A 27,871-nucleotide genomic window follows, 5' to 3' on the forward strand; every position below is an offset into this window, starting at 1 on the left:
TGCCCTCCATGTGAAGAACTATAGCCTTGGGAGATGCTCAAATTGGAGCAGTTCATGGAGGACTGTCTCCTGTGGGAGGGATCCCATGCTGGAACAGGGAAAGAGTGTGAGGAGTTCTCCACTGAGGAGGAAGGAGCAACAGAAACAATGTGTGATGAACTGACCACAGCCCACATTTAATTTCCTGTCTCCCTGCATCACTGTGGGGGAAGTAGGTGGAGAATTCCAGAGTCAAGTTAGGCCCGAAAACAAAGGAGGCATGGGGAAAAGGTGTTTTTAAAATGTTGTTTTATTTCTCAATATTCACCCTGATTTGATTGGTAATAAATTATTTTTCCCCAAGCCAAGGCTGTTTTCCTGTTACAGTAATTGCTGAGAGTTGTGTCTCTCTCCTTGTCTACATCCATGAGCCTTGAGCAGTGTTTATTTTCCCCTGTCCAGCTGCAGAGGGGAGTGATAGAGGGGCTTTTGTGGGCACCTGGTATCCAGCCAGGGTCAGCTCACCACCAGAGTATCACTGTACTTATATCCAGGCATTGGTAGCTGGTGACAGAGACTAGGAAATAGCAATTTGCTATCTAATATAACTTTTATTCAGACTGTTTATAGCGATCACATTTATTTCTTGCTATTATTCTGAAGTGAAAATGCTCAGTTTTAGATTTGACTGTACTGCATTTACTGCAGAAGAAATAAATAATTCTGTTGGTATTTCTAAAAATATAATTAGTTGATGAGTCAGAGCAGAATTTCATTTTCATAAATGTTAAGGCTGGAAAGACTGGGATTATCATGATCAGTGTGTCTGACCTGTGACTCTGTCATGTCTTAGGAGGCTGCCTGGTAATTCCTGCTTCAGTTTGTAATTAAGATGTATGATTCTTCAAAGGAGACTGAATAAAGGGCCCAAACCACATTCTTGAGATGTGCTGAATGTTATTTCACACAAACAAACAAAAGGTATACTCCACAGACAAGACTGAATATGGTGATTCATCATTTTAATTAAAAAGTTTAAGACCATTAACATTTACTTATTTCTTATAGCTCAGTGCAGACTTTTACAACATCATACATAACTACCACTATGTCTGTGTGTTTGTGTGTATATATATATATATATATATTTATATTTATATATAAGGCAATGAAACATATTTCTATTTATGGGAATATAAGCCTTACCAAGAACCTGTGTCAGCCATGGGAGATGTGTAAATAGAAAAGGAAGCAGCTCAGATAAAATGAAAAATGTAAACTAATCAAACTCAAGATTGCAATAAAAGCTGCCATGAAAGAAGAAAATGAAAACCAAAAATTAACGCCACATAGAGCAAAAGATCAATATTTTATTGACAGACTGCTATATACTAATTGGTCAGTCATTATCCATATTGATTTTATGCCACTGCAATTTGGCTTTGTGCATGGTTTAGCCATGCACACTTTTTTTTTTTTTTCACTTTTCTACGTAAAGTAATGGCTGTCTTCAATATGAATGAAGGCCACTCAAGTCAGCCAAATAACTCTATGCAGTCAAGATCAGAGTCTAAAGAAGAATGACTTAAAGACATGCAAGATGAGGACTCAAACTCTGCTGGACAGTGCACAACCTGCCATTCCTAACATCCCTGCTCCATCCACAATGGCCCAGTACACAACCAGGCCACTGTAACACACACTATGGAAGAAGGAAAAAGATAGATGTTTGTAACTCAGCTCTAGATGACCTTTAATAGTAAACATTTGAGCGCTGGCTTGCATTGAGCAAGCAGCTATAAAGGCTGGCTACCCAGAAACTAAGGCCCTGTTCTGCAAGCAAGAGCTGCCTGGCTGGCAGTGACAATCACTAATTCTTGACATGCTGTTAAAAAACACATGTGAATGTGTTCACATAATGGTGAAATTAATCAGGAATTGGTTCTGGAGAATTTATAGCCTGCTGTCCACATGCAGGAATTTACAAGAAGAGGAATGAACTGTGAATCAAAGACCAAGCAGGTAAGAAAGGTCCTTAACAGGGTTTCAATTGCTGGCAAAGAGGTTTTGAATGAAGGAAAGTACAAGATTAAAGGGACCAATATGAGATGGCTCTTGTGTCAACTAATAAAAAACCACATTTTAGGCCTGTATTTGAAGGTATAGCAAAGACAGTAGAAACAGAGTCTTAAGGCATCTTAGTTATGGGAAAATGTACATCAGCACTATTCAATCTTGGGCAATCCTTACCTCTTGCAATATCTGAAAATATGGGTTTATTTATGTTCTAGAGCAGCTATGCCTAAAAAATTAAGTATAGTGACCCAATTTTGGAAAAGGACCTGTGTTGTAGTGCTCTGGGTGACTTCTTTGGGTAGTAATCCCAGTAAGTGAAGGAAAGTGACCTTTTCTCCATTGAATTTGCCCTTGGAATGGGCCTCTCTGACTCTGTGGTCCTCAGTGTGAAAGCATCTCCTAGTCACAATTTCTACTTGTTTTATCAGCATTTTTTTTGCACAAAGTATGGAAGAGTATAATATTTACAAGGTGTTCTCTTCAATGTCCTGATCCAAGAGAAAAATGCTTGTGCCCAGCTATCCATGCCAAGATCTGCATCTGTGAATCAGTGCTAATTCTTCATCATTATTCATATGCCAAACAGATTTTTCATAATCCCTCTTGGTTCAGACGTGATAAAAGGTAAATTTTTAAGCTTCTAACAGCAGAGTGCAGTGTGTTACAAGCAAAACATACTGGAGTTAGGCTTAAAATACATACAGATCTTTTCTGCATCATTTTATTAACCAGTACGGGGCAGTTGTTTAGTTTTTGTTTATAAGCTGTTGAAAAATTATGATAGCGTTAAACTGCTGTTGGAAAGTTACCAGAATGACTAAATAACTGTAGCAACTTTAATCTAGTTTTCTTACAGCAAACCAATGGACTGCATTGTTACAGAGTGAGAACAATGCAGCTGTACAGCTTTCCACAGAACTATGAAGCACAGCCACATTTGTGGCAAAGGATGTCATCCTGCCGAGTGAGGAATTCCTGGTCCACCAGGGAGACAGAGCATTTCGAGCAGGTAAAGCATTCCCCATGCCACTGATGCTCCTCAAATGAGATGTATTTGGCACCTCCAAGAGCTGAAAGAGAGTATGAAAAAAGAAGAAGATTTGAATCCAGTGTTTCTGGACATGGTTCAGTAATGCAACAGATGACTTTCTGATGTGCAATCAGCTTGTCATTCATAGAGCAAATGGAAAAATGAAAAAAAAATCCATAGTGTGAAATATTCTTTAGTAGACGAATTTAAAAATAACTTTGAAATTTTAACAGTGGGAAACATTTCAAGCAAAGCCACAGGTCATTTGCTAGCATATCCCATTACGAGTTCTGCACACAATGGGTTTATCAGAATGTCCATTCAGGTTTGCTGACCTTCCTGCCAAACTCTCTTGAAATTTATTTGTAATGTGTTGAAATATATAGTTTCTATGCAACTCTGGATGAAATTTAATAATTAAGTTTCTTCAAGATGGATTCTTTTGGAAATTACTAGATAATGGGATTCCTTGAAGAATTATCTGAAATAAAATCTTGAGGACTGGGGAAGTTGGAATAGTTTTGATGTTGGTTTTTTGTTGTTGTTATTGAGTAGGTTTTTTTTAATCATGCATATGTGATTGGGTATTGATTTCTTTGTCCAATGACATATGCAGCAAGCACCTGTAAGAATCAGGCAGTACTCTTCAACAGTTGACTCCACACATAATAGGATTAAAATGCACAACACCAGCAAATGCTCTCAGAAAACTTCAGCTACATTGACCAGTGACATTCATGTCTAATTATAAATCATATGTAAGTATACGAGGATGCATGAAACAGAGCCCTGCTGCACTTGGTAAGCATTCTAGTTTGACAGATGTGCCTTACCAGCAAGCAGTTAATCTGTGTTCAGTTTGATCACATTTGCATTTAAAAACAAACCTGAAGAAATCACAGAGGGGCTTGTGTGTACTGTTCTGGGAAGATGAAAAAAAGAGCCTTTTTTAATATTCCTAAGGAGGAATTTTGCTACAGGAAACACTACACCAAACAATGGAGGAACTTCTTTGGGCACATAAAACAACTCCTCATCAGTTAGGGAACATGTGTGATCAGTGTGTCCTGGAAAGATACAGGACATGTGGCACAGAGAGAATCTCTCTGATAGTTAACTCCTTCAGGCCGTCATTATGATGGGGGTACTTTTAGTGTTTTTTTTCTAAAGTGAAAGTCTTCTTTGAGAGGAGACCGATGATCCATTTCTGTCTGGTTCCCTCTAGATGATGACACTCACCTGTAATGGGTTTCTTGCAAGCAGCACACTTCTTGGCACAAAATCTGCTGAAACAGTCTACACAGTATGGGTACTCATCTTTGGAAATGAATCTTTGGCTAGACAGCTGAGTTTTACACACTGCACACACAAAGCATTCTTTATGCCAAGGCTGGTCATCGTAGGTCACTCCTCCAGAAGTTATAACCTAATGTATTGGCAAAGAAGGACAGAGTAAAGAAAAAAAGGTGTGAATCATAAAGGATTGTCTAATCCTTCATTAGTACTTCCACTTGTTTTCTTTCTTCCAATATACACTAGAGAAGAGAGGGTGGTCACATCAACTTTTTTTCATCTGGATTATCCATTTTACTAATCTGCAGTTGAACTCCACGTGCTACTGGTTTGTTATTCTCAATTTTCTATTACCTGTAATTTGTATAACTTGTATAACCTGTAATTTGTAATAAATATGAAATAAAATTTTTCTATTATACTGTACATAAGTGTTTAGAATCAGGCATGCTCTCAGAGGAAAAATTCTCAATGATAGGTAGTGGGTGAGAGAACTGATGCTGAGATAATCTTCAACCAGTATTTTGCTGTCTCTCAACTGAAACAGTATTTTAAATAGGAAGAAAGACAGTAAAGAAACAGAAGTAAAACAGAAAGTAGAAGAAGAAAAAAAATCATGTTTATCAGTGTCATCAGCTTCTCTTTGCCAGCAATGCACTCACAGCTCTGCACTAGTTATTTCTGAAGAACCAAATTTCTAGTTGTTCAGTGTTTCCCATGTGTGTGGTAAAGAGCTGGTTTCACAGAAGCTGTGATAGACTGTACAGAGAAATTTCTATAAAGATGAGCAGTAAGATAGCCTTTCTACTATCAAGTCACATGCATGACAGGGAATGAATGAATGAATGAATGAATGAATGAATGAATGAATGAATGAGTGAATGCTCTTGGAGCAGGAGAAGAAAAAGTTGAAGAAACTTAAACAAAAATAGTGGTATCAGCAAATTTCCTTGAGAAATGCCGTTTCAGAAAAATAAAGAATAATATTGGATCATGTCAAGCAATAAAGAGATTTAAATAGTTTCTGATCCCTTTAACATTCCATAACATTTTGGGTTACTTTGTGGTTATGTTTGCTTTTCCATTAAAATCTAAAATTTACTGACAAAAATTGACAAAAATTGAAATTTCTGTTTGGCAATTTAATCACTTTGGGCTCAATTCTCATGTATGTATTGATGCAAGTTTCAGAAATAAAATGGTTTTAGCTATTATGTAGGGGGACTATTTGCATTCCTAGAATTTTTAAGAAGCAAATCCTGATTATTTCATGTAGGAGGTGCTCACATCAACGCCTGTAATAAGCATCAAGCATAATTACTGTAATCGTCATGTGTTCATTTAATGCAAATTAAAGGCTAGATGTAGAGACATAGGAATATATTAAAGTACTTTCTAAAGTTTAACTACTGAAGAAAAAAGTAGGCAGCCTATTTTCCTGAAATTAAAAGTGTTTATTAGAGGTAGAGGTTTACAGGTAATCATTACATAACTACAGGAAATTATAAGTTATTTGATGAAGTGAAAAAAAAAATGCTCCCAGAGTGATGCAGGTACTAAAGAATAAGTAATTCTGCCATAAAAAATTCTGCCATAAAAAGCAGCCCAAAACATTTGCCTAGAGAAAAGTATCACACTAGAATAGTATGATTCTTTGAGTATTTTCTTCAACAAGAGTCAATCTTAAAACGTGAGAAATCGAGGGAGGGAAGAACTGATTTATCTGTACCTAGGGAAAAAAAGAAATCAAATCAAGCTTTCTGGTACCCACAAGGGTGTCATCATGTGTTGCCTCAGTGGGACTCCTGACTAGTGTTATCAAAATTGAATGTTACTTGATCTGCTAATTGCCTGATACATTTCAAGAAAAAATAGCCAAGATTGTGAATGATTTGCTCAGTTCAGGCTAATCATGCATATGAATACGTGCAAAAAATTACGGAAAGCGACGTATGCCTTACCAAGGCAAAATTAGAAATTTTCAGGAGAGAAGGGTTTTATATAACTTTCCATTTAACATTTGTTAAAAATCACAACCAATAACTAAAGAAGCCCAAAGCATTTGTTTTGACAAATAAGTTTATTTCAGATATAATCAGTCTTAGATTAGCAAGAGTGGACAGCAGACACTGTCACAGTTGACTTTCAGTATCCAATGTCAATAGGAAGACTCTGATCTTACACCACACATTTCACATGATCCAGCCCTTTCTCCTGTGAGCAATGCTGTCTCATTAGGGCATTTTTTGCATTGTATGTTTAATTACCTTCTTGCAAGCGTAGCAATGGTGAGCAAATTGCTTCTCAAAACAGGGCACACAGTAATTCTCATTGTCTTTGGTGATTAATGGCTTTGTTCCCAGTGGCTGCCGACAATACTGGCAAACGAAACAGGATTCATGCCAGAAACTTCCCTTAAATTCCATTTTACGTGAACCTGAAAAACACCAAAGTGAAAAATCCCCTCGGATATGGCCTTGTAAGTTTTAAATGTTGGGAATGTTCTTGTTTTGAACCTTCCACCTCAGCATCAGATTACCCAAGAAAACAGTTACCTTCAATTTAATACAGCTTCTAAGAATGCACTTGAAATTTCAAGAACATATTCAGTGCCATATAATCATCTGGTAAAAGATGTGCTGAATTGCCTAAGCGCTGATTTTTAGAGACTGTTCTTATATGAATCTTTTGGGGTTTCTTCTTTGTGATTATGCTTGAAGAGCTCAGTTTCTCTCTAACCAGCCAACTCAATGATAATGTTCAGATAGCACTTTTATAAATTAGAAATTAATTTATTGGATGTTTAGTACGTTTATTATTGTCCTGTTTTCTGTCTTTTTTTTAAACTAAGGCTCCTTCTCCTATAAAAGCATTATTTATCTTAATCAGTTTAAATTGGCAACTTTCTAAAAGCAAATATTTTTTCTGTGATACAGCACATTACACTGCCTTCTACCATTCTAGCTCACTATTTTTGTCCTAGACCAACAATTCTTTTAACAAGATGCTTTTGATACAGCACAAGGACAGAAAGTTGCTCAGATAAATGTTTGTCAGAGGAGTTTCAGAGCCTTTTATCTCTGTGTACAGTTGTTCTATCTTAATGTAGAAATATAAGTCTAAGATATGCACATGTATCTGGGAGCAATTTTTCCAGCGGATCTCCATCCATAACTTCCTGCCTGTATGTAGCATCAGGCTGCCGTGCTTTACCATCCTTTCCACATGAAGAAGAGGATTGATGCTATAACTGATTAATCCCACTGTATCTGTTTCCAGAATTGTGGGGCCAGTGGAGAAGCTACTGATTGTATTTAGACACAAAAGGTTTGCAGCTTCATCCCGGTAATCAGAAGGCTAATTTCCCTGTCTTTCACAACTAGGTCTTTTCAATACATAGCTAGAAAGCTAAGGAGAAGGAAATTAATGATATAGGGACTGGCTGGCATTCCCATGCCACTGTTGCACTGTTTCTCACACCTTCAGGCACTTGCTGCAAGGATTTAGATTCTGTGACAAAACAAGAAGCATGGATATACACCAGAAGATACTAATGCAAACCTGAGTGTATTCTGGCACATTTTTGATCACATTTAGTGGGATGCGCCTATTTGACAACATTTTTATAAACTATATACAATTTAAGCAGTTTATAATCATTAAAATGAACACAACTATATTGTTACAATATTTGTTTCAACTAATGCAGATTTTACTTGTAATGAAAAGGAAATGAATGTAAAAACTAGTACAAACTAGTGTTACAGTTTGAATACAACATGGGTAATCTAGTATCAATAGTAAGACTATAATGTTGCACAGCCTGGATCTTACTGTTCAGCATTAACAAATACGGAAAAATAAAAGTCCAACATCACTGCCAAATTTACTGATAACTGTTCCAAAAGTTAGGGACACACTTTCAAGTCAAGGAAGCAAGCAACTTCCTTTTGCAACAAATGGTGTTGTGGCTTCTCTCAGATGGCTGTGAAGAGGCAGGTTTTGGGTAATCACTCTGCTGTATCAGCGTTACTGATGTGGTAGCAATGAAAAGCCTAGAGCATGGCCTGAACAGACACAATCAAAAGCTGATAAGCAGTTTAGTGGAAAGTGCAGAATTTTCAAGATTGCTAATGGCAGGAAGTGAGCCTATTGTAAACATGGACAATATGGTAAAATGGGCTTGTATTCATTTCAGGAAAAATGCTGGTAATGATTTGAAGGCAAATTATCATGTTTTGATAATTTAAACGAAAAATAGTTCTGAGTGAAAGCACTAGTGTAAAGACCAAAAGCACAAGGTCTAGTCAATGTGGAAAACATGCAGATGACTTGTCTAATCTGGCACTCCTGCTCACAATAGCTCGTTTGTCTACCTATGCTCACAGCGGGATATGCTTCCTAAGAACTGCAGCAGAATCAAGGACATCACATGAACACATTGATGAACACATTACCCTGCATTGAACTCTTAATATTTTTATAAGGATTCGTAAGACCTGTCAGTGACAGATCAGAAGTCTCTGCCTGCCTTCTCCCCACTGCTGGCAGAGTGCTACACACAAAAGAAGAGTAGTCGCCTCAAAGCTGTTCAGAAAGTCAAGGACCTTGCAGCTTGGTTATTCCAGGAGATGGTTATTATCAAATATGTGGTTCCATTTCTCAGCAAAGGGCCCCTGTTGTCTTACCAGGCATAATGGTCTTCTGGCAGTGAAAGCACTTGGATGAATACTCATCAGAGTAGCACTCGGTACACAGCAAGACCTCGTCCTTGGCAGCAAATGGTTTCTCCACAAGTGAGCGACTGCACTTGGCACACCTGAAACACCCCTCATGCCAGTGGCGGCCTTTGTAGGCCAGATCCTTGGAAAAAGTAAGTTCATGTTAATGCAAACAATGCAAAAAATTTATTTACAGTGTTTTTATCCTTCAGTTCCTTCCAGAACTAAAACAAAAAACATAGAGCAGTGCAGTGGTGGATCCAACCAGAAGTGTGCTCAGGAAAGGTGTAGGTACTCAATGTCACACTGTTGTGTCTATCTTTTGCAGAGGCCATTACAAATATCCTTCCTTATATAACAATTCTTTATATATAGAGGTATGTTTTTATTGGAAGAATCATGTTGTATATTACATTTGTCTTTCAAGGGGAAACAAGCGATCAACATTTTTAATGTGCACAGACCACTGGAGAGGAAGCCAATATGCTATGGAATTTGAAATGAACCTTATGTATTTTCAATGTCACTATTTCTTCTTCCAGCTGACATAACATAATGCTAAATTAAGCCAGAAAACAATCAATTAAAATCTCATTGAGAACAAATGATTATTAGTAAGATTTAAAAAATCATTGGTTTTGTTTACATCTGATATAAATCTCCCTGAAAACTTGGCAGAAAAAATGTTTGTTTAAGACTCAGTAGGCTTAAGGGATAAAAGAGCTAACAGTATATGTATGAGATCCTGACAAAAAAAATTTAAAAGATCAAACAGAAGATTTAATTTTTCCACAGTTTTGGGTTTTTTTTCCCAAGCGAGGGAAAATGCACCTCTAAAAAACCCTCCCAGCTTAAAAAATAAATCCTTCCAGGGCTCTTTTATAAGTAAGAAACATAAAAGGGCACAAATCCAATCTCATTGTTCTCCTTTATCATGTCCCTGCCTTTTAAAGAGCTAAAAAATGAAAGAAATACCATGCTTCATTTCAGGAGGTGCTGAACACTTATGGCTTTCTTTTGCTTTAGTTAGCATTCTGAACCTTACAGGAACTAGGCTGTCAGCCCAGAGCAGCCAGAGTCAAAGTGAGGAGTGGAAGGAAACCAAGCTCTAGCCCCTTGGCAGAGGTGAGACAATCAGCTGTAGATCTCTGTGTGCCACTTTTCTAGATGTCTCTAGCCAGGTGCCCTCCTTTCTTACCATGTCTGCTTTTTTTCCTCCCATTTTTTCCTTCCACTCATTCCAAAGACACGGCTTTTTGTTTATGATCTTCAGTAATATATATATAGTGTGTGTGTATATATATATATATATATGTTACTCTAGTAATCCTGTCACTTATTTAATTTGTGATTTTAAGGGTGAAATTAAGTGAACTCAAAGCATGTGTGTTCTCCCCGTGAACCTGACTGGTGCTATGTGTTCAACATTGCTGTGGGCAAAATGCTGATGAGAGTCTGAGGATTGTCTTCACCCAAATCAGCATTTTCCTTGGATGATTCCTGTGCTCAGACAATATGCATTGAAGTGCCTGAGCTGGCAAAGCCTTTCAAGAGTTTTATCTTAATGACTTTCTGTCCTTTTATTTCTAAGGAACATAGGCAAAGAGAGCATGGGGAGAAGGTGACCAATACACACTGAAGTTGGCAAAACAAATGCTTTTTGATAGGTTTCATTTGACCTTAAAATTCAAAGTCAAGTATACATGCTCTAAATTGAATATGGGCTACTAGAAACGCTGTCAAAGATCACAGAGGAACTTGAATTATTAATTAATATTGTAAAAAATGGAGCAGTGAAAGGAAAGACAAGGTCAGAAACACTGCACTAATACGCCATCTGTGAGATGATCAAGGTAAGCATGGAATTAAGCAGAAATTAATAAATACTTCATTTCCAAAAGAGAGAGAATATGCAAATTATAAACTTGTTTTCTCAGCTTGGCATCTGCTAGTCAACACCTAAAGTAAAAGTAATTTATTCAATGCTCAAAATATTTTTTCAATGAACATCTCTCAGAAATTCCAAGGTGTCAATCAACCTGATACACTGAATTATACCACCCACCCTATCACCCCTCCAGCACTGTGCAGCCTCTGCAGCCAGTGACTGGAGGTGAAGGATGGAGCCTAGCTGAGGTCCACACATACACCACAGCCTTGCTTGAGGTCCACACATACACCACAGCCTTGCTGTATGCTTGGGGTATATGCATGTGCAGATTTCCTCATCTTTGATCCCAGAGCTTTCCTATTCAGGGAAAATAGTGCTGTTTCAGTCTACTGTACAACAGCTATGCTTAAGTCTCTTCAGCTATACAGGGATATGCAAAGGGGTGGATATGAAATCTGCCATTAAAGAAATTTGATTTGTGTATAATTTAACAAGGAACAAAAAGTGCAGGCTAAATCTTTACCTTGGAGTTGCACTCAATGGGTTGCTTGCACTCTTCGCAAGGGTTGGCGTACAGGCTGTCATAACACGGAACACAGTAAGCGTTTTCTTCTCTTAGTGCATATTTCCTGCCACGGAGAGACTGTAGGCAGAAATGACAGTCTGTGTGACTGCTGGTCATCCTGCTGGGGCCCTCCACGTGATCTGCAGAAGATGGAAAAATCGTGTAATTCAGTGCATGACCATTTGCTCGCTCAAATACTAAATAATGCTGCATTACCTGTGGAAGTTAGACAGGCATTTCCTGGTCATTTGCAGTACCCTGGATTTCTTAATGCTGGGTTGTTCTACAATAAAATGGTAGCCTTTAACAACATATACTGAGAATTGCATTACCTACATGATGGGGAGCAAGAGAGCTGCTTCAGCTTATTAAACACTGTTTCAGGTCAGACACCTGAAGATGAAGCCATCTTAACATTCTCTACGTACAACTACTGGCATTATGAGCATTATGTACTGGATTCTGAGATATGTTTCATCCAGAAATCAGGTAATAGAGATAGAGGCAATAATTCAAAAATGAAACCAACTGCAGAGTTAAAAGCCTAAAGAGAAGAAGCACTTTGTAGTGTGCTCCTGACTTTCTCTTGATACTCCTGTCTTTCTGCTCCTTCCTTTCTTCTCAAAATACCCTGACATCTACCTGACCCAACAAAAGGAAGACAAGGGACTCCAGGATATATGACTGTTTTTTGCAACTGTGCTGCTAATATTTGGTGGTGGCATTGTAAGGTCACACAAATACCCCTGGAGAGCAGAAGAATAAAATATAAAGAAAAATGTACTAACTCATAAGTCAAACAAAATCAGAACTCAAAGAAAGTTTCCCTTGTTGTTATTTGAAAAGATTGTTTTTTCTTACATATTTCTTTATTGCCAGATTCCATGTTGGCAGTACCAAAATAATGTGAGATAGTTTATATTTCTGTGCTAGACAAGTGCAGGAAATACCACAAATCTATTGAGAGTCAGTTGTATGAATTTCCCATCCTTCAGTTTTTCAGGGATAAGAGCTTTGTACAAGCATCCAAACCTCAGCTGCTTAGAGATTTGCAATAGTGAATGTTTTAAGGGTTTTAGAGGTGAAGACTTATTTCAGTCTTCTAATTGCTGATTGGATTATCATCACTTGCTAAAATTGGGTCTTAATTCTTGGAAATGAAGGAAGAAGAAACCAGAAAGTTCATAGTGAAGCAACCCCACAAACATCTGCTGGGCTCGTTGGATTGCACTCTTCATTAAACTTAATGGGTGTAGCTGCAGCCAGCACCAACAAGCATGAATTTCAGAGGAGTTGAAAACAGCTGGGGAAGATCTCCTAAAATATTTACATGTCAGTGACTTTGGGCAGCTGAAATTTTTGCACTTTGAATAACAGGGCAAATTAGTTTCTCTTAACCAGATGCAGAGCCTAAGGAAGAACATACAGGAGACAAGATTTGAGGTAGTTCTTATCCATGACAAAGCCTACATCTTGTCCACTTAGAGTTACCCCCTCAAACTTTGCTTTTATACACTCACTGACTGTCTTATACCCATGGTTCAGTTTTAAAAAGGTATAAATTCCTTTTCTGGGTTGCTGCTTTGGTAAGCGCTAAACCAAAATGGTTGTTGAGCTGTTGAGAAAAAAACAATTACTGCAGGTTTCCACTGGCACCAATGCATAAGGTCAGGTGTTTATTAATCTCTTCTGGGAGGTGTAGTAGTAAAACAGTGGAAAGGGGGCAGGGAGAGAGGCTGTCATACTTATTTCAGACCAAAAGTAATGACTATAATGGAAAACTTGTTGCTTCTGTAAACTGAAAATCTTTGGAGTTGAATGGATATACAGTATTTCTTACTGCCCTTAAATATTTGTGTCAGCCAAGACGGGGTGTAGGAAGGAAATAAAATAATCTGGAACTCAGATCAGTGGGAAAAATGCTTTCTTAAAAATATTTCTGATGTGTTTTATGTGATATCCTTGGAAAAATATTATAATAGGGCTTGAATCTGGACTTCCATTTCCTTAAGATCAAACAGAGATTTGAATGTGTAGCAAACAAACCAAACCATTTATATGAGAAAATTACATCTATCAGCTTGTACATTTAGAGAACATGACATATAAAAACCAGGCAGAGCTCAGTGCATTAAACGCACGATCACAGTCATGACCAAAGTCAAGGTTAAGTTTTGCGCATTCTGCTCTGCATTGGGAAAGAAATATAAACTGGTGTCTGAGGACACAATCAAGGAGTGTTTGTGGTTCACTGGGCTCCATAGTCAAGGTCACAGGACAGGCTTGAAACTGGTTTTCAGAGGATTTTAGTTTCTTCTTTTAGTGGGAATTAAAGTTATGAACTGCCTGGGAGGATAACCCCGAGTGAACCACCTTTCTGATCCCCTCCTTGATGGGTCAGTACTCCTGCTTCCTGACAGAGTTTCATCTCAGCCTAAAAGTGGCAACAGCAAAATCCAAACAGGGCATTAATGGAAAGTTTTGTTACTTATAGTGCATTGGAGCTCATCAACAAATAGCTTCCCATATCTGTAGAATAGCTCTGTTCCTTCATTCTAATGAATGTCAATCAGGTTTTTAAGTTATCAAAAAATCTGCATACCAAGTAATTTTCTTTAAAAAGAAGTTTTCCTGAACTTTGCTTCTTTTCCCGAGGAAATCAGTCTATTCCTGGAAGCCAGGCTGTGTGCACAAACAAGACCCACTACTGTAACACTTCATAACTACTGAATTTGTAACATAATTATCCTCCTAAATCCCTATATGGATAAGTGAGCAAAGTGCTATTAATCTTGTTCTACAGATGAGAGTTGTTGATGGAGAACTTTTTTAAAGTACCCCCCAAGAACAGAGTTGAAGCCTCAGGGTGTCCTTGGGCTGCTCCTCTAGTAAAATGCTCAAGTTGCCCAAGACTTTTCTTGAGAAAGTTTTCAGAATTTGACCATGAATCATCGTAAAAGACCATGTTTGGGAATGAAGCAGCAATGGTATGCAAAAGAATAAAGATTTTTGCAAAACTTTTGGCAAAAGTATGGGTAACCTTTGAGAACTATCTTACCATTAGAAAATGCAACAAAAAAAGGTGAATCTCGTCTCTGCCAGCACCGCTTATCCTTGCTTCAATAAATAAGTAATGGTAACAGCGCCACGCAGTTAAGTAGAATGTTTTTCTTGTGCTTTGATCCTAATCTCTAGAGAAATATGTTTACTTAAAGTTTGCTGGAAGCTAGACTTTGTGTTTTGAAGGTCAGTTTAGAAATCTCTGGAGATCTGATGTTATTCACTCTCATGGAATGAAACGCTGACTCCAGCATTCCAGCTGCTAACTTGAGTCCTAGGCACAGGGAAAGACTGCCATGTTGCCATTCCTTGGGAAAAAATGATTTTACTATTTAAACTGTAACATTTTAAATTGGAAGCTAAATACTGTCGATTTTTATGTACCTGGTAGGCAGGGATATGTGGTATCATTTTTAGTGTTATGAATATTCCAAGGAGGTGCAGAGAGATATTGCCAAGGACTTGAGGATATTGTAACTGGAGTCCTTGGGGTCAGATTTGAGAATGCAGCAGTTTGATGGACTGAATGATAAAAGAGATGAAAATAAATAAAAAAACCCAGATCTGGCTAGTCAGCCTGCTGTTAAAGCAGATTAAGACAGAATTTAGCTACAACAAATTAGGACAGGGACTTTCTGGAGAGTCAAAAGATTTCCTCTAAAATGCAGAGCACTGGAAGACTTCCAGTGAAGAAAGCTGTAAGAACTTCGTTGTGAAGTGATGAATCCTGATAAATATGGAATAATCAGGAAAAGAATGCTTGTTTTCTCACTGGAGCTAAAAAGCAGAGCCAGAAGGTTAATATACCGCTCAATAATTTATCTTGATGTTTTCTATAAATATATGTTAATCTCCCTCACACCATACAAGAATAAAAAGCCCAGAACAGAAACACCCATACTACTCAGAAAGTAATTAGTATGTGTATACAGGTAAAACTATTCTATCTTTCACTTTGTGGCAATTTTAATGGACTAATTCCCAATCTAAATATACCTGCCATTGAACTTCATTATCTTTTTCTCTAAGAACATACCATTATTGGAGGAAGGCACTTTATTAGAGAGGCATAAATAAAGAAAAAAGATGGGGAAAAAAATCCTTTGAACAACACTGAAAGATAAGAGAAACAATTTGATCTTTTATGAGGAAGACACCCCTGCAAGCTGCCCTAGGCACTTGCTCATTTTCAGGTAAGTGCATGTTTTTATCTTCTAACGTGATTTATCTTATTTGCATGAATTTACTGACTTCATTTTCCCTATTTTTGTCTCATGTATTTACATATATTAAGGGTTCTGTAATATTTGCTTTTCTAAAAATGGCTAGAGAAGCAATAGGAACTAGGGGCATAGATTAAAGATCAAGTCAAACCAAGAACCTACAGGAAAGAAGACACAGATACAAACTCTGAATTATCTTATCTCTGTGGCACAGGACAGTAATTCAGCATCAGGTCCTGGAAGCATCTGAGTGAGTGCAGAGCTGTCATTGATGAAATTCTACTTTAAACAGCCAGAAGGGATGCCAAACGGGATGCAGCTGTAACAATCCAACTCTCCTGCTTCATGATCCACAGGTGACACTGTTTTGGCGGGATGTCAAGGCAAAGCAGATATTTTAGAAGCTGCTCTGGTATTTCGGACTGAATTGTACTGTGTTTACACACTGCATGACTACAAGCAAAAAGGGCAAGAGCTGTGGCTTAACTAGGGTATCAAGCATCTCAGGAATTTTGTAATTTTTTTCCTTAATTGGTATTGCTGTCTGCTTTGTTTACACCATACAAACTCAAACGGTGTAGTCATCTAAATTCTTCTCTCTCTTTTTTTTTCTGAAATAATTCTTACCCACATTTTTTACAGGTTTTCACATAGTCTGGTAAGCCAGAGTTTTCTCCTGTGTCATTATGGAGCTCATTCCTTTCTGATTACTGTCAAATCTATAGAACAACATGATGAAATAATTCAGCTGTGCACTTTTGTAACTTTTAATGTAAAATCCTGTCAGTATTCTTAGTTGTACTTCCCATATTGAACCATAAAACACGTTTGAGGATTGCATCTGTTACAAAGGACTCATCTGATAAAGAATACTCAAATTAACTGGTGAGTTAGATGGAACAGAGTGGCACCCACAGCAAACTGGCAGATGACACCCAGTGGGAGGAGAGGCTGATACACCATATGGATGTGCTGTTATCCAGAGGAACCTCCCTGTAACTGGACAAGTGGGGTGACAGCAGGCACATGAAGTTCAGCAGGGGGAATTGCAAGGTGATTCTATGATGGACCACAGGAAATTTATCACTGTTGAATGGCAAAAAAGGGAGGATAAAGGCCTTCACAAACCCTCAGTGTTCTCTTATGGGCGTTAGAACAGGAGTGGGGGCATTCTCATAACAACAAAACTCTTGTCTCTTGCAGATTCCTGGTTTTTTCCAAGTACCCTTTCATGCCTTGACACTCGCCTACAATCCATGATTAGGGAATCATGAATAATACTTCAAAAAGTGTTTAAATAAACAGAAAGTGGAAGTTACAAATGAAAACATGCACTGAAATCTTGATCTGACACTTCCACCAGTGAGTTCATCCCTACTGTGCACATCATAGACTCAGAATTTTAAGGGCTGGAAAGGACCTGAAGGATTATCTGGTTCCAACTCCAATGCCATGGGCAGGGACACCTCCCACTAGACCAGGCTGCTCAATGCCCCATCCAATCTGGCTGTGAAAACTTCCAGGGGTGGGGCATCCATAATTTCTCTGTGCAACCTGTTCCACTGCCTCACCACCCTCACAGTTAAGAATTTCTTCCTAATGACTATAATTAATTCCCCGTCTTTCAGTTTGTACCCATTACTCCTTGTCCTACCACAACAGTGACAGAAGAGTCCCTCTCCAGCTTCCCTCTAGCCCCCCTTGGGATGCTGGTAGGGAGCAGCATCAGAGGAGCATTTTGGAACCATCTCTGCAAGAACAGCATCTGCACAAAATGCCTGCGCAGCCGAGCAGAAGTGCCCCAAGGAAACAGCAGCATCTCAGCCATACACTGACACCACTGGGCAGGGACACACCTCCTTGGAAGTGACACAAGCCTGCCTTTGGGACTGGAAGTTTCCTGGGAAAACAGCAGTAAAAAGAAAGGATACCTGTGATACAAGGGTGAGTGAGTGCCCAGGGGTCACCAAACAAAACAGTCTTGCTACTAACAAGAAGTAAAAGAACTTCAATAGGGAATGCTGATTCTGATAGTAATCTCTAAGGTCTTAATAAGAAAATATATAATTTCTGGTCTTTGCAGATATATTAGCTGTAGAGACCAGATTTACCTACCATAATATTTTATTTCAGGAATACCAAGGTGGATGAAGATTACTCAATTGTGTGAGAAGGGGTGCATCAAATGAATTACAATCCTTTTTTTAAAAAACCCCAAACCTACAACTGACTATACAGCACAACTTTTTCTAGAAGGGTTATTTAAAAGCCTGTGACCTACTTAGAACTGCTTTAAGATATAAAATAAGTAAAAATATGAAGATCATCATCTGCAGCATGGTTAGCAACAAGCTAAAATTGGAAAGGATTTTCATCACACTGTTTAAAAAAAGAAAGACTTGCTTCCCCCAAACCCAAAAGTAAATCCCCCAAGTGATAATCAAGCATCTGCTGCAGTGGCTTTTCCTCTTATCTCCAGCTGTGCTATGCCAACCTGACCTAATTTTCTGAGGAAAAATATAAACCAAGACACAGCACTCTTTTAATAAAAGGATGACACCTTTTCAAAATGAACAAAATCTAAAATTTTTTATTCTCAGCCTTGTGAAGAGATTGTGATGAGTTAGATGGCATTACAGCTTAGGAAAAGCAAAGGCTACTGTCTGTAGTAATGGTATTTAAGATCCCTACTTCAATGATCATTGTTCCCAGGTGTTTTGATTTGTAGGCCAAATATTCCATAAGCCAGTTTTGTTGCTTGCAGTTCTCCATTAGGCTTGGCTGCCACCTTCTTATCAAGCTCATCTCTGAAAATAGGGATGATGTGGCTCTGCAGACAAGGCCTAGGCTGCTTATTACACGAAAAGAAATAATTTGTAAGGTCACTGCTGTAGTCTAAGAAATACTGGCCACTGCAAATGCAGCACTGAAAATGTCTTCCCGTTTTATGTGAGGTCTCTGGGGTGATCACTGCTGCATCACTTTCCAATTCCAAGGGGCAGGATCAAGTAATAATGGAATGGTTTGGGTTGGAAGGGACCTTAAAGATTGCCTATTTTCAACTCCCCTGCCATGGACAGTGGACCGGGTTGCTCAGAGCCCCATCCAGCCTGGCCTTAAACACTGTCAGGGATGGAACATCCTCAACTTCTCTGGCAGCAAGGAGAGGAGGAAGCAGGAACATTGAAGAGAGCTAGAAACAGCCTGATCTCCACCTATGGACTCTGGATTTTTGATGACAATCAACACAGTAGGTATGGGTAGGATACTTAGCATTAATGATGCTCTGCAGTTGCACTGTCTTTGAAATACAGAGGTATAATGATAAAAGCAGAAGCATATTAAAATACATAAGCATATATTGCATCTTCTAGGTAGACAGACCACGAAGCATCTAATCTGGTAAAGAAAATCTGAAAGAAGTGTCACTCTCTGTATTCTACCGTTTTTACAGTAATGAACTGGTTATATGATATAACTGAGACAGATGGTGAGAAAGGTTTCTAGGAGAGCTCACAACAAACATGAAAATATGCTGTGGGTATTCTTCAACAGACTTATTTGTCTCCCTTCTGCTTCCCTCTAAGTGTTACATGACCACCTGCTATGTCTTCTCTTAAAACAGATCACTTAGAACACTGGCATCTGTGTAGCTGAATAATTTATCTCAATTCATAGATGTCAAATTAGGTGATTTTATATTTTTCTGGATTAGGGGTTAATTCTGCAGTTTAGGGTTGTAGTTTTTGGGCAGTGCTATGCACAATTCAGTTATGAATGGTGCAGCACCTGCACCAATGTTGCAGTTACAAAATAGCACAATTCAGCTGTGTGTGCATATCACCAGTGATGTGGAATTATAGCAGGGTGGCTTTTTGCTTTTATTTCCTGCCCTAGGTGCTTTAAGCACACTGTGGACAGGAAAACCTTATTAGTCTATCTACATAGGTGCATCAAGGACAGGCTGCTGGCTTTTGGGCTGGGGAAAAAAAGGTTAAATATTCAGATATACACATTCTTTTACATCATGTCCTGTATTCACTGTTGATAGTTATCCAGCACATTTCATTCTAGCATAGTCAAAGGATATATGGATTCACAATGTAAAAACAGTTTTAGAAGTGGTCTCACAAAAGGAATTTTGAAGGCAGTAAACGTTTTTAGGAGAACCCTTTTAGGAGTGGGACTGGTAGAAAAAAAGAACAGGGAGTGGTAGTCTTTGGCTTTTTGTTTGTCCTCTACCAGGGAGGAAAAGTGACAGTGTCACTAGGACAAATGTAGAAAAAAATGATGGTGGTTTTCCATTTTTTGCTGTTTAAATATGTGGCTTTGTGCACCATTCATTAAGCAGGCAAAAAAATATTAATTAAAGACCTCCGAAGTCTTGAGCAGTTGAGTAGATAACGTGCTGTCAAACAAGAGAGGGGATAACATGGCATTGACTCAGTTTTAACTTGAATCCTCCCACACTGTGGCAGCAACAACGACCAGACCTTATAGAGATTCAGCCCTAGGTTCCTGACAGTGACATTTGCCACCTACTTGAAGCCTTTGTGACTCTTACATTACCTGGTCTGCCTTTTTGGGAGAATAAATCTGCAGAACAATTATGTGACTGGGTATCCTAACATCTCCCTTAAGTCTTAAAGTCTCTGCACCACATGTTAAATGTTTTCTTGCTATTTAAAGTAGTCTAAAAGTGGCTATGATTTAAAATTAGTAGACCATGGTATTCTGTCTTTCTTTATTATGATGTGAGGTTATTGACCCTTCAGTAACTGCCCTGCTGGGATTTTTGTAATGTCCTGATATGTGAAAAAGTCCTTGTTGTTGTTGTTTTGTTTTTGGCACTATGATTTTCTTTCTATGATTATAAATACACCCTATCTAAAAATTGGTTCCAGTGTAGGATTGATGTTATCTGATTGAAGGAAAATTAAGGCTAAAGTTTATCTGAGCACCCAAGACAGTCAACATTTGTTTCAGACAAATAAAACCCATCACTAAATCTTAGAATGCTGGAGGAAATTTGGTAAGAATGAAGAAATTCCTTTCTAACATTAAGGAATATTTAAGAACACGTAATTTAACTCAAGGATATTGTGGAACAATGAGCCCACTGATACCTGTAGAGTCTGGTTGATGTGGACATTTTCTAGTGAGGATGTGAAGAATGCAGCAACAACCATCTTTGCAAACCTCGAATGGATTTGACTGGTTTTGGTAGAGGATGGTGCTCAGAGATCATAATTCTAACCAGCTGTGATGAAAAAGGTTGGTCTGAGGAGGGGGAGAGTGGAACACAGTGCCAGAAACTGCACCAAGGAACAAACACAATTCAAAGCCTTTCTGCTAATTTATGTAAAATGTATTAAAAGTTTTCAGAAAAAAACTAAGCAAGTCATCAAATAAATTACGAATTCTGCTACAGTAATAAAAAAAACCCCAAACAACAAACTCTGTTTGAGCTTTTAATTTGAAATAGTTCTCAGTGCTCTTCAATTTTCAAGCACCAAAATAATAAAGATTGCCAATTAGAAGACCAGCATGAAATAAATTTTACTCTAAACATTTCTTTCCATGCAAGTTAGATTTTTGAACTCTAATTATGCCACAGTTTTGCACGTTTTAGTACATAAATGAATCGTGATGTGGCTGAATTTGAAACTTGAAAAGCTCACTTGAGAAAGACTGAGCTCCATGTTTAAGCCTAATATTTTTGGCTATTTTACAGCCTTTCTTTCAAAGGTTTCATATTGCTTTTCTAACAACACTAATAAAGTAATCCTAAAACACATTTGTCAGCTACTTGTCTACAGAAAAGGTTAATAGTTGTCAAAGCAAAGCAATGGACTTCCTCAAGGTCAGAGAGCAAACCTGTGGGAACAAAAGAAGCCATTCACTGCACCTTTGCCATGAGATGGCTCTGCTCACCAGGCTGTATCCATGGCACTGGCCCGGGATAGTTAAAATCAGTTTACAAAGGCTGCCAGCTGGTCAACTCCCAGTGATAGAGGTAGAAAACTCTTCCAAATTTAGCCAAAGTAATAAAATGTTCCAGTTGTACACTTTGCAATTCTCCTACCTATACACAAAGACACATTACAGGAAGATTAATATTTTTCTGACTGATAAAGCCTCTTAAGTGTGAGGCCAGCTAGGACAGCCTGCTCAGATCCATTACCCACACTACGCTGAGATGTGCAAGAATTAACCACTTTTTACAAGGACCTTGAACAAATTCAAAAGCAACCGTAGGTGGGAAGAAAATTAGCATACTAGCATGAATGAAGTAGACTCAAAGAAAACTCTGAAGTCTAAGAAAGGGGAACAGGTAGGGATGATAGCTGACACGTACTGCATGGCAATAGAGAATGGGGATATTCACAAAAAACTAGCTTAAACCTGCTGAAGCTAATGAACGAGGCACTTTTTTTAGCTAAAGGAAAGATAAAAATTCCTCTCCAGGGTGATTTCTAGCAGAAATTAAACTTAGCCATCATTATGAAAGAACCAAGGCAGCGTAGCTTCCTTTTGCAAGTCTTGTCCTTCACTTCATCTCTGCTACAGAATTTATGTAATGGGGTTTTATTAACTTGTTTTCTTGGAGTTGTGTTTGCATATTTCCACAAAAATGTCCTTACTTGATCCCTCTGACATTTTGCAGGAAAACACAAGTGTATGAAACAAGGAGCTCACAGCCTCCTTTCTCATAAGAGCTGCGTGCCCTGTTCCCAGAAGAATTAATTCAGCCACAGCAGCCCAAGTGGAGCATCAGCAGCATTTCAGCACGCCAGCTTCCAAACTTAGGGCTCTAGAGATTTAATAGAACAGTTGAACTAGAAATGATTAATTTATGAGCATCATTTACCCTAAATTGTCAGGGAAATGTGGAGGAAAAACTCAGCTCACATTTACTCTCCAGGCAATCTAAAAGCCTTGATGGCACCTAGAGCTTGAGTCGGCAGGAGGGCTGCTCCTTCCAGCAGGTTTGGAATTTCATCCTCTGATTTTGGGCTTGATGTTTGGAAGCATGCTGGTTAAAATATTTTTTTCTGTCTATGGTTAGGCGATATTAAAAGTTTTTAACCATTCTTTTGAGAAATAAAAGTACAGTAGGGAAAATAAATTTAAAAACTTGGGATTATTGGTACAGAGCCAACAGAACATATGTCTTACCATGTCAACCAAAAAATACATGCTTTATAAATTATCACTGCTGGCAAATAATTTGGAGACACCATACATCTCTTTCAAGCAGCTTTTGAATTCATTTTTCTCTAACCCTGCAAATTACTTAGTATCATCTCAATATTCTACCAATTAAACATCCTTGAGTCAAAGTAACTTTCCTGATCCTGCATTAAAATTACATGGGATGACCATCAGCAATCTGTTATGTTAATATATGAAATCCACTGCAGTTTGTTCTGTGACTATACAAACTTGTCGCACAAAGAGAAGAAAAATATTAACACAAACAAAAAAAAAGGCATCAGAAACTTGATTTCTAGATGTAAATTCCAAACAAAATTATGATTGGAAAAATAAAGGTCACACAAAGTGTCTTATGGAGGGAAAATTTGGAGATGATACTTGTTTACAGCAATATTTTGACTTCTTATAAAAATCAGCTTGGAAGCTGTTTCACTTCCAAAATCAAGAGCAATCTACATTAGATGTTAAAATTACTTATGCTAGAAACAAGTGACTTAACAGAAAAGACAATATCTAGAATTTTTTCTTGCAAAAGCAAATAGTTATGAAAGATTGCTAGGAGATAAAAATGTGTTGGGAAACAGCATGCTCATTTTTTGTTGGATTGTTCTTTGGAGTAAACATAACTCATCCTCATCTCTTTACAAAGGAAATCCCAAACAATCTTTCCGCAAACCACTGGGTGAGCCAATTAGTACAATGAAAAGAATTAATCAAAAATTAATTTTAATTATTCATTAAGTGTGGTATCTCTTTAGGCACACAAAATTATAAACATAATATATATGTGGAAGTCAGTATCTCATTTATTCAGTACTTTGTGAGGAAAAACTTCCTGCATACTTGCTCAAAATATTAAATTAAGTACCTTCTACACTAACATGTTTAAAGATTATCAGAGAAAGGAATAATGGAAAAAAGCCTTAATACTCACATTAAGTTTTAAGCTGCTTCTCCTGGTAACTTGCACAGCAAAATACAGGAAGAAATAATTACACGTCTTCACAGAAACAAGCATTCATCAAGTCCAAAAGAAACAGAACACTTTGCCAGAGCTATTTGAGGGTCCCATCAGAATTTGCCTGGGTGGGGGAAGGCTGAGGGTCAGTTTGTTTCCCTTAGACCTCATGACATGCAAATATCTAGCTGCCTCACCAATGAATCAAATCATTCTTTGACATACTGTGTTTACAAATTACAAATACATATCATGTAGGAGGTTCTTAAAGGAACATATTTCTGAGAGTTCTCAAAAGGGAAAAAGGCATTTCTGTTAAAAAACAAAACTGTTCAGTGCAAGGGAAAAAAGAAAATAAGATGGAACATTATTCATCCCCAGATACACACTGGTTCATGCACGATGAATCCAAAAGGCCTCGCGTGGGATTATAAATCAAAAAAGAAAGAGAAAAGTTGCAATTACTAAAGTCTGATTGTTGTGTACAGGAAATGGGGGGGCAGGGAAAAAACCTCCTCCGGTTTCAAGAAAGATGTTCAGGGATACAGCAGAACTCAGAAGTTCTGACACGTCCTAAGCATTTTCTGGGCTGTTACAATTTGCTGCTTTCCAGTAGGTGGGAAGGTGCTCACACAGGATTACCTCGGTGTGGCAGCAATAGCGTCCTCTAGGCTCTCTCTCAGTATTTCCTAGTTCTGGCTTTTGAGTCGCAGCCACTTCTTTTGCCTTCTGCTTGGACCCAACAGAGGCCAGGTTTCACAGACAGACTCCTGCATGTACAGAGTGCTCAGAGGTCCTTATACTTTGCATATGACTCTATGCAGACCCTTAATCAAATGCAGCTGAAAGTAAGGACATTGTGTCCATTTTAAAAAGCAGGGTGAAGTTAGGCAGAGGGAAGAAAGGATGGCTGCTTGTGGTATGAACCATAACTGACCTCAAGGCAGATTTTTCCACAACCAAGAGCCAATAGATCTGAATCACTTGGTCTATAACGTCAAGTGGGTGGGAGCTGTTTAGTATCAGAGATAGAAGAAAGAAGGAAATGTTTGAATAGTTTAAATATGTATTACGTTATCTGAGTATTTTGGTAAAATTGCCAAATCTGAACATGTTCTGGAGTTTATCTGTGTCTAGATAGCATCTCACAGTTAAGTCTGATCCTTTGACTACTACTGCCAAGACCTGATGATCTCTGCTTGTGGTCTTATTAAACCTCTCCAGACACGTAGGCATTACTTGAACAAGATTGATCTCTTTCCTCCTATTTTAATTTGTGCTATAAGCTTTATTTATACCAAGCACTTTTCATTTCAAACCTGTGAATTTAGCATATTGAGGAGAGAGAGGGTGAGTTGGGGGTGAATTTGAGTCTAGAATGAGAATTGTAAATAGTTTCCTCTTGTCTTTCTTTCCAGAAAGAAAAAAAACTGATAGTATAGTTCCTAACCAAGTCACCTTTTCAAGTTCATAAATCAGATCCAGACAGTATTTCCCAAGCAGATCTGTTGAGAGAGCTAATGACACTTAGAAATACTAACACAGTATGTTCTTGCCATCAAGGATGAGAGCTTCAGGTGTCCTACAGCACATCACTTTCCCTATGCTTCAAAGACTACCCTCAAATTTGCCTAAGGTGCAGAGAGAGAGAATAACAGAAATGTTATTATTAATAAAACAGTATTAATAAAAGACATGCCCAGAGAAACGTCTAAAACAGAATCAGGGTTTTTCCCAACAGGTACAAGTTAAGTATAAATGAGGAGGTAACCCTGTTGTTCCTTCAGACTATCAGTTAGATGACGTCTCTGGCAGCTCCCACACCACTTCCTGAAATACAAAAGAGCTTATTTTATCTGTCTCCCAACACAACCTACCTTCTTCTTCATGTTGAGGGTTTGGGAAATTCATCAAGCAAATGGTGGTTCTCTTTAAGCTACTCAAGTTACTCATTCCAATTTAGAATATTCATTTTTTAAGGAATAAAACCTCAAAGAGATGGCATTCCTTAATAACTCCTAAAGACCTTGTTTTCCTGACAAAATATCTTTGGCATTTACTGAATATGTTCTGTTATTTGAGCTAGCAGAGAGTATTTACAATGAAGTACAATTGTTCAAAAAGTTTGGGCAGCATGGATTTGGAGGCTCAGAAAGCATTCAAAGGAGAAATACTGTATGTCTTGTTCTTATATTCCTCTCCAAGCACCTACTTTTGGCCTCTGCTGGAGACAGTACTGGGCTACGCTGACCTTCAGTCTGACCCACCACAGTCACTCTTCTGTCATCTGCAAGGGCACTAAACTACCTATTAAACAGGAAACCCCAATCTACCCAGATTTTTAGAAATTTCCATTTTCTAAAAACATTCAAGGAGCAACCACTACTTGAGTAGCTCATGTATTCATGAGCCTACAGAGAACAGAACTACTGTAGTTTTATCTGAACAAGATCTCAGATAGATGCATGCAGACAACAAAACCCAGTGATATTATTTAGAAACCTGTGCCGAATTTTTTAAGAAGCTGTGAAACTAAAGTTGAAAGTTCTAACAGAGCAACAATTTGCTTATTTACAGCAGATCTGCAAGTAACCAACTATAAAAGCCATCTTTTGCCACTTAAGAAAGGCAAGGCTGTTGCTGTATTACTCTACCTATGACTACTATATCCACTCGAATCTGAGAGTAGCAGCAAACAAGGTTGTGAGAACACTTGTCAAGGGGGTGTGTATAGACACATACATGCATCTATACATGTCAGTTTATGAGATTAAAAATATAATGGTGGTGTTTAGACAGCATAAGTGAAGGTGAGAGGCTGACACTAACACTTGAAAACAGAGTAAACACTGAAAACTGTGTTAATTTGTGTACTTTGTAGTGCCTTTAATTTTCCTAGGTATTTCAAAGGGCATTTTTGCTTTGTGAATTCTACCTCTGATTTTATAAGACAAGATTACTCTTCCTCTCATGTACATTCCTCCTAGGGAGAAGAAAAAAGAAAAAGAATTTTGCTAATTCACAAGTTTTCTTTTTCAGAAGATATACTTCTGTATCATAAACTAAAGACTGAATTTCCAAATAAAGAAAAAATACCTGAGACAGTTTTCCCAGGTAAACTTAAAATTCAGTCTCCTTGAGTTCTGTTAGTAGCCAAAAGGTACCACTGAACTGTAGTGCTTCCATTCTATCTACTTCAAAGAATCCATTTTTTAAATCCTTCCTATAAAATAGGCTGGAATATAGCAAGTTGAACACATGATAAAGTAAATTCTGTAGGAAGTTCATTATTATACCAGCATAAAACTCTACCAAACAAAAATACAGGGACACTCAGAAGGGCACGTTAAGTGTAACAGTGCATATCAACTATTGCTGTTTGAAAGCTGCAAGTTGCAAGAAGATCAAACACTGGTGAAGTCAATAGAATGCTCTTCAAATATTTCATCATTTAATGTTATTAAAATAATTTCTTATTTGCATACAGAATTTCATATGGCATATTATTTACAAAAGAGCTTAATGTCATATAAAATTGTTTACATTCATTATAGGAACTTATTAATTATTCCAGGTAAATAACACAAAATCAAACCTATTCCCTGCATACAAACTATTTCTTAAACAAAGTTCAACAACCTGAATATTTTCCATCTTTTATTCCTCACTGTCTTACTGTCAGATGTTATAGCCTCCCACCAAGGAAGAGAAACAACTACCTTTGCTTCTGCCTTACAAATCCAAACTATTCTTGCCTTATGGCTGACAAAAGACCAGCATTGGCATGAATATTATTAAACATTACTGCCTTTTAAATATGTGTAAAATTCTATTGTTTACATCACCAAAATTACCTT

The 27,871-nt window shown here is 37.8% G+C and overlaps 1 protein-coding gene across 3 annotated transcripts; it reads right to left on the minus strand.

Annotated features, from left to right (window-relative positions):
* Positions 1 to 984: 984 nt before the first annotated feature.
* FHL5 (four and a half LIM domains 5) lies at positions 985 to 27,296 on the minus strand. 3 transcript variants are annotated; one of them, XM_088162031.1, is made up of 7 exons: positions 23,991 to 27,296; positions 11,772 to 11,838; positions 11,514 to 11,695; positions 9,067 to 9,241; positions 6,646 to 6,815; positions 4,325 to 4,511; positions 985 to 3,125 (listed from the first exon to the last, which is right to left on the minus strand). In XM_088162031.1, the coding sequence occupies exons 3-7, from the start codon at positions 11,670 to 11,672 to the stop codon at positions 2,974 to 2,976; spliced, it is 843 nt and encodes a 280-aa protein (XP_088018157.1). In that variant the 5' UTR covers positions 11,673 to 11,695; positions 11,772 to 11,838; positions 23,991 to 27,296; the 3' UTR covers positions 985 to 2,973. The 3 variants fall into 3 exon arrangements, with proteins under 3 accessions (XP_088018157.1, XP_088018156.1, XP_088018155.1); XM_088162030.1 differs by lacking the exon at positions 11,772 to 11,838; XM_088162029.1 differs by having other exon boundaries at positions 11,514 to 11,838.
* Between the last annotated feature and the right edge of the window lie 575 nt (positions 27,297 to 27,871).

This window comes from Sturnus vulgaris, chromosome 3 (genome assembly GCF_052056855.1).
Source record: "Sturnus vulgaris isolate bStuVul1 chromosome 3, bStuVul1.hap1, whole genome shotgun sequence".
In the NCBI taxonomy this organism is placed as follows: Eukaryota; Metazoa; Chordata; class Aves; order Passeriformes; family Sturnidae; genus Sturnus; species Sturnus vulgaris.

Excerpts from the sequence above, each read along its gene's own strand:
- FHL5 (XM_088162029.1), bottom strand. The coding sequence starts at position 11,768 with ATGCAGCATTATTTAGTATTTGAGCGAGCAAATGGTCATGCACTGAAT. Across the intron at positions 6,816-9,066 it reads CCAGAAGACCATTATGCCTG|GTTCACGTAAAATGGAATTT; the intron begins GTAAGACAACAG and ends GGTGTTTTTCAG. Across the intron at positions 4,512-6,645 it reads ATTGCTACGCTTGCAAGAAG|GTTATAACTTCTGGAGGAGT; the intron begins GTAATTAAACAT and ends CCAATACATTAG.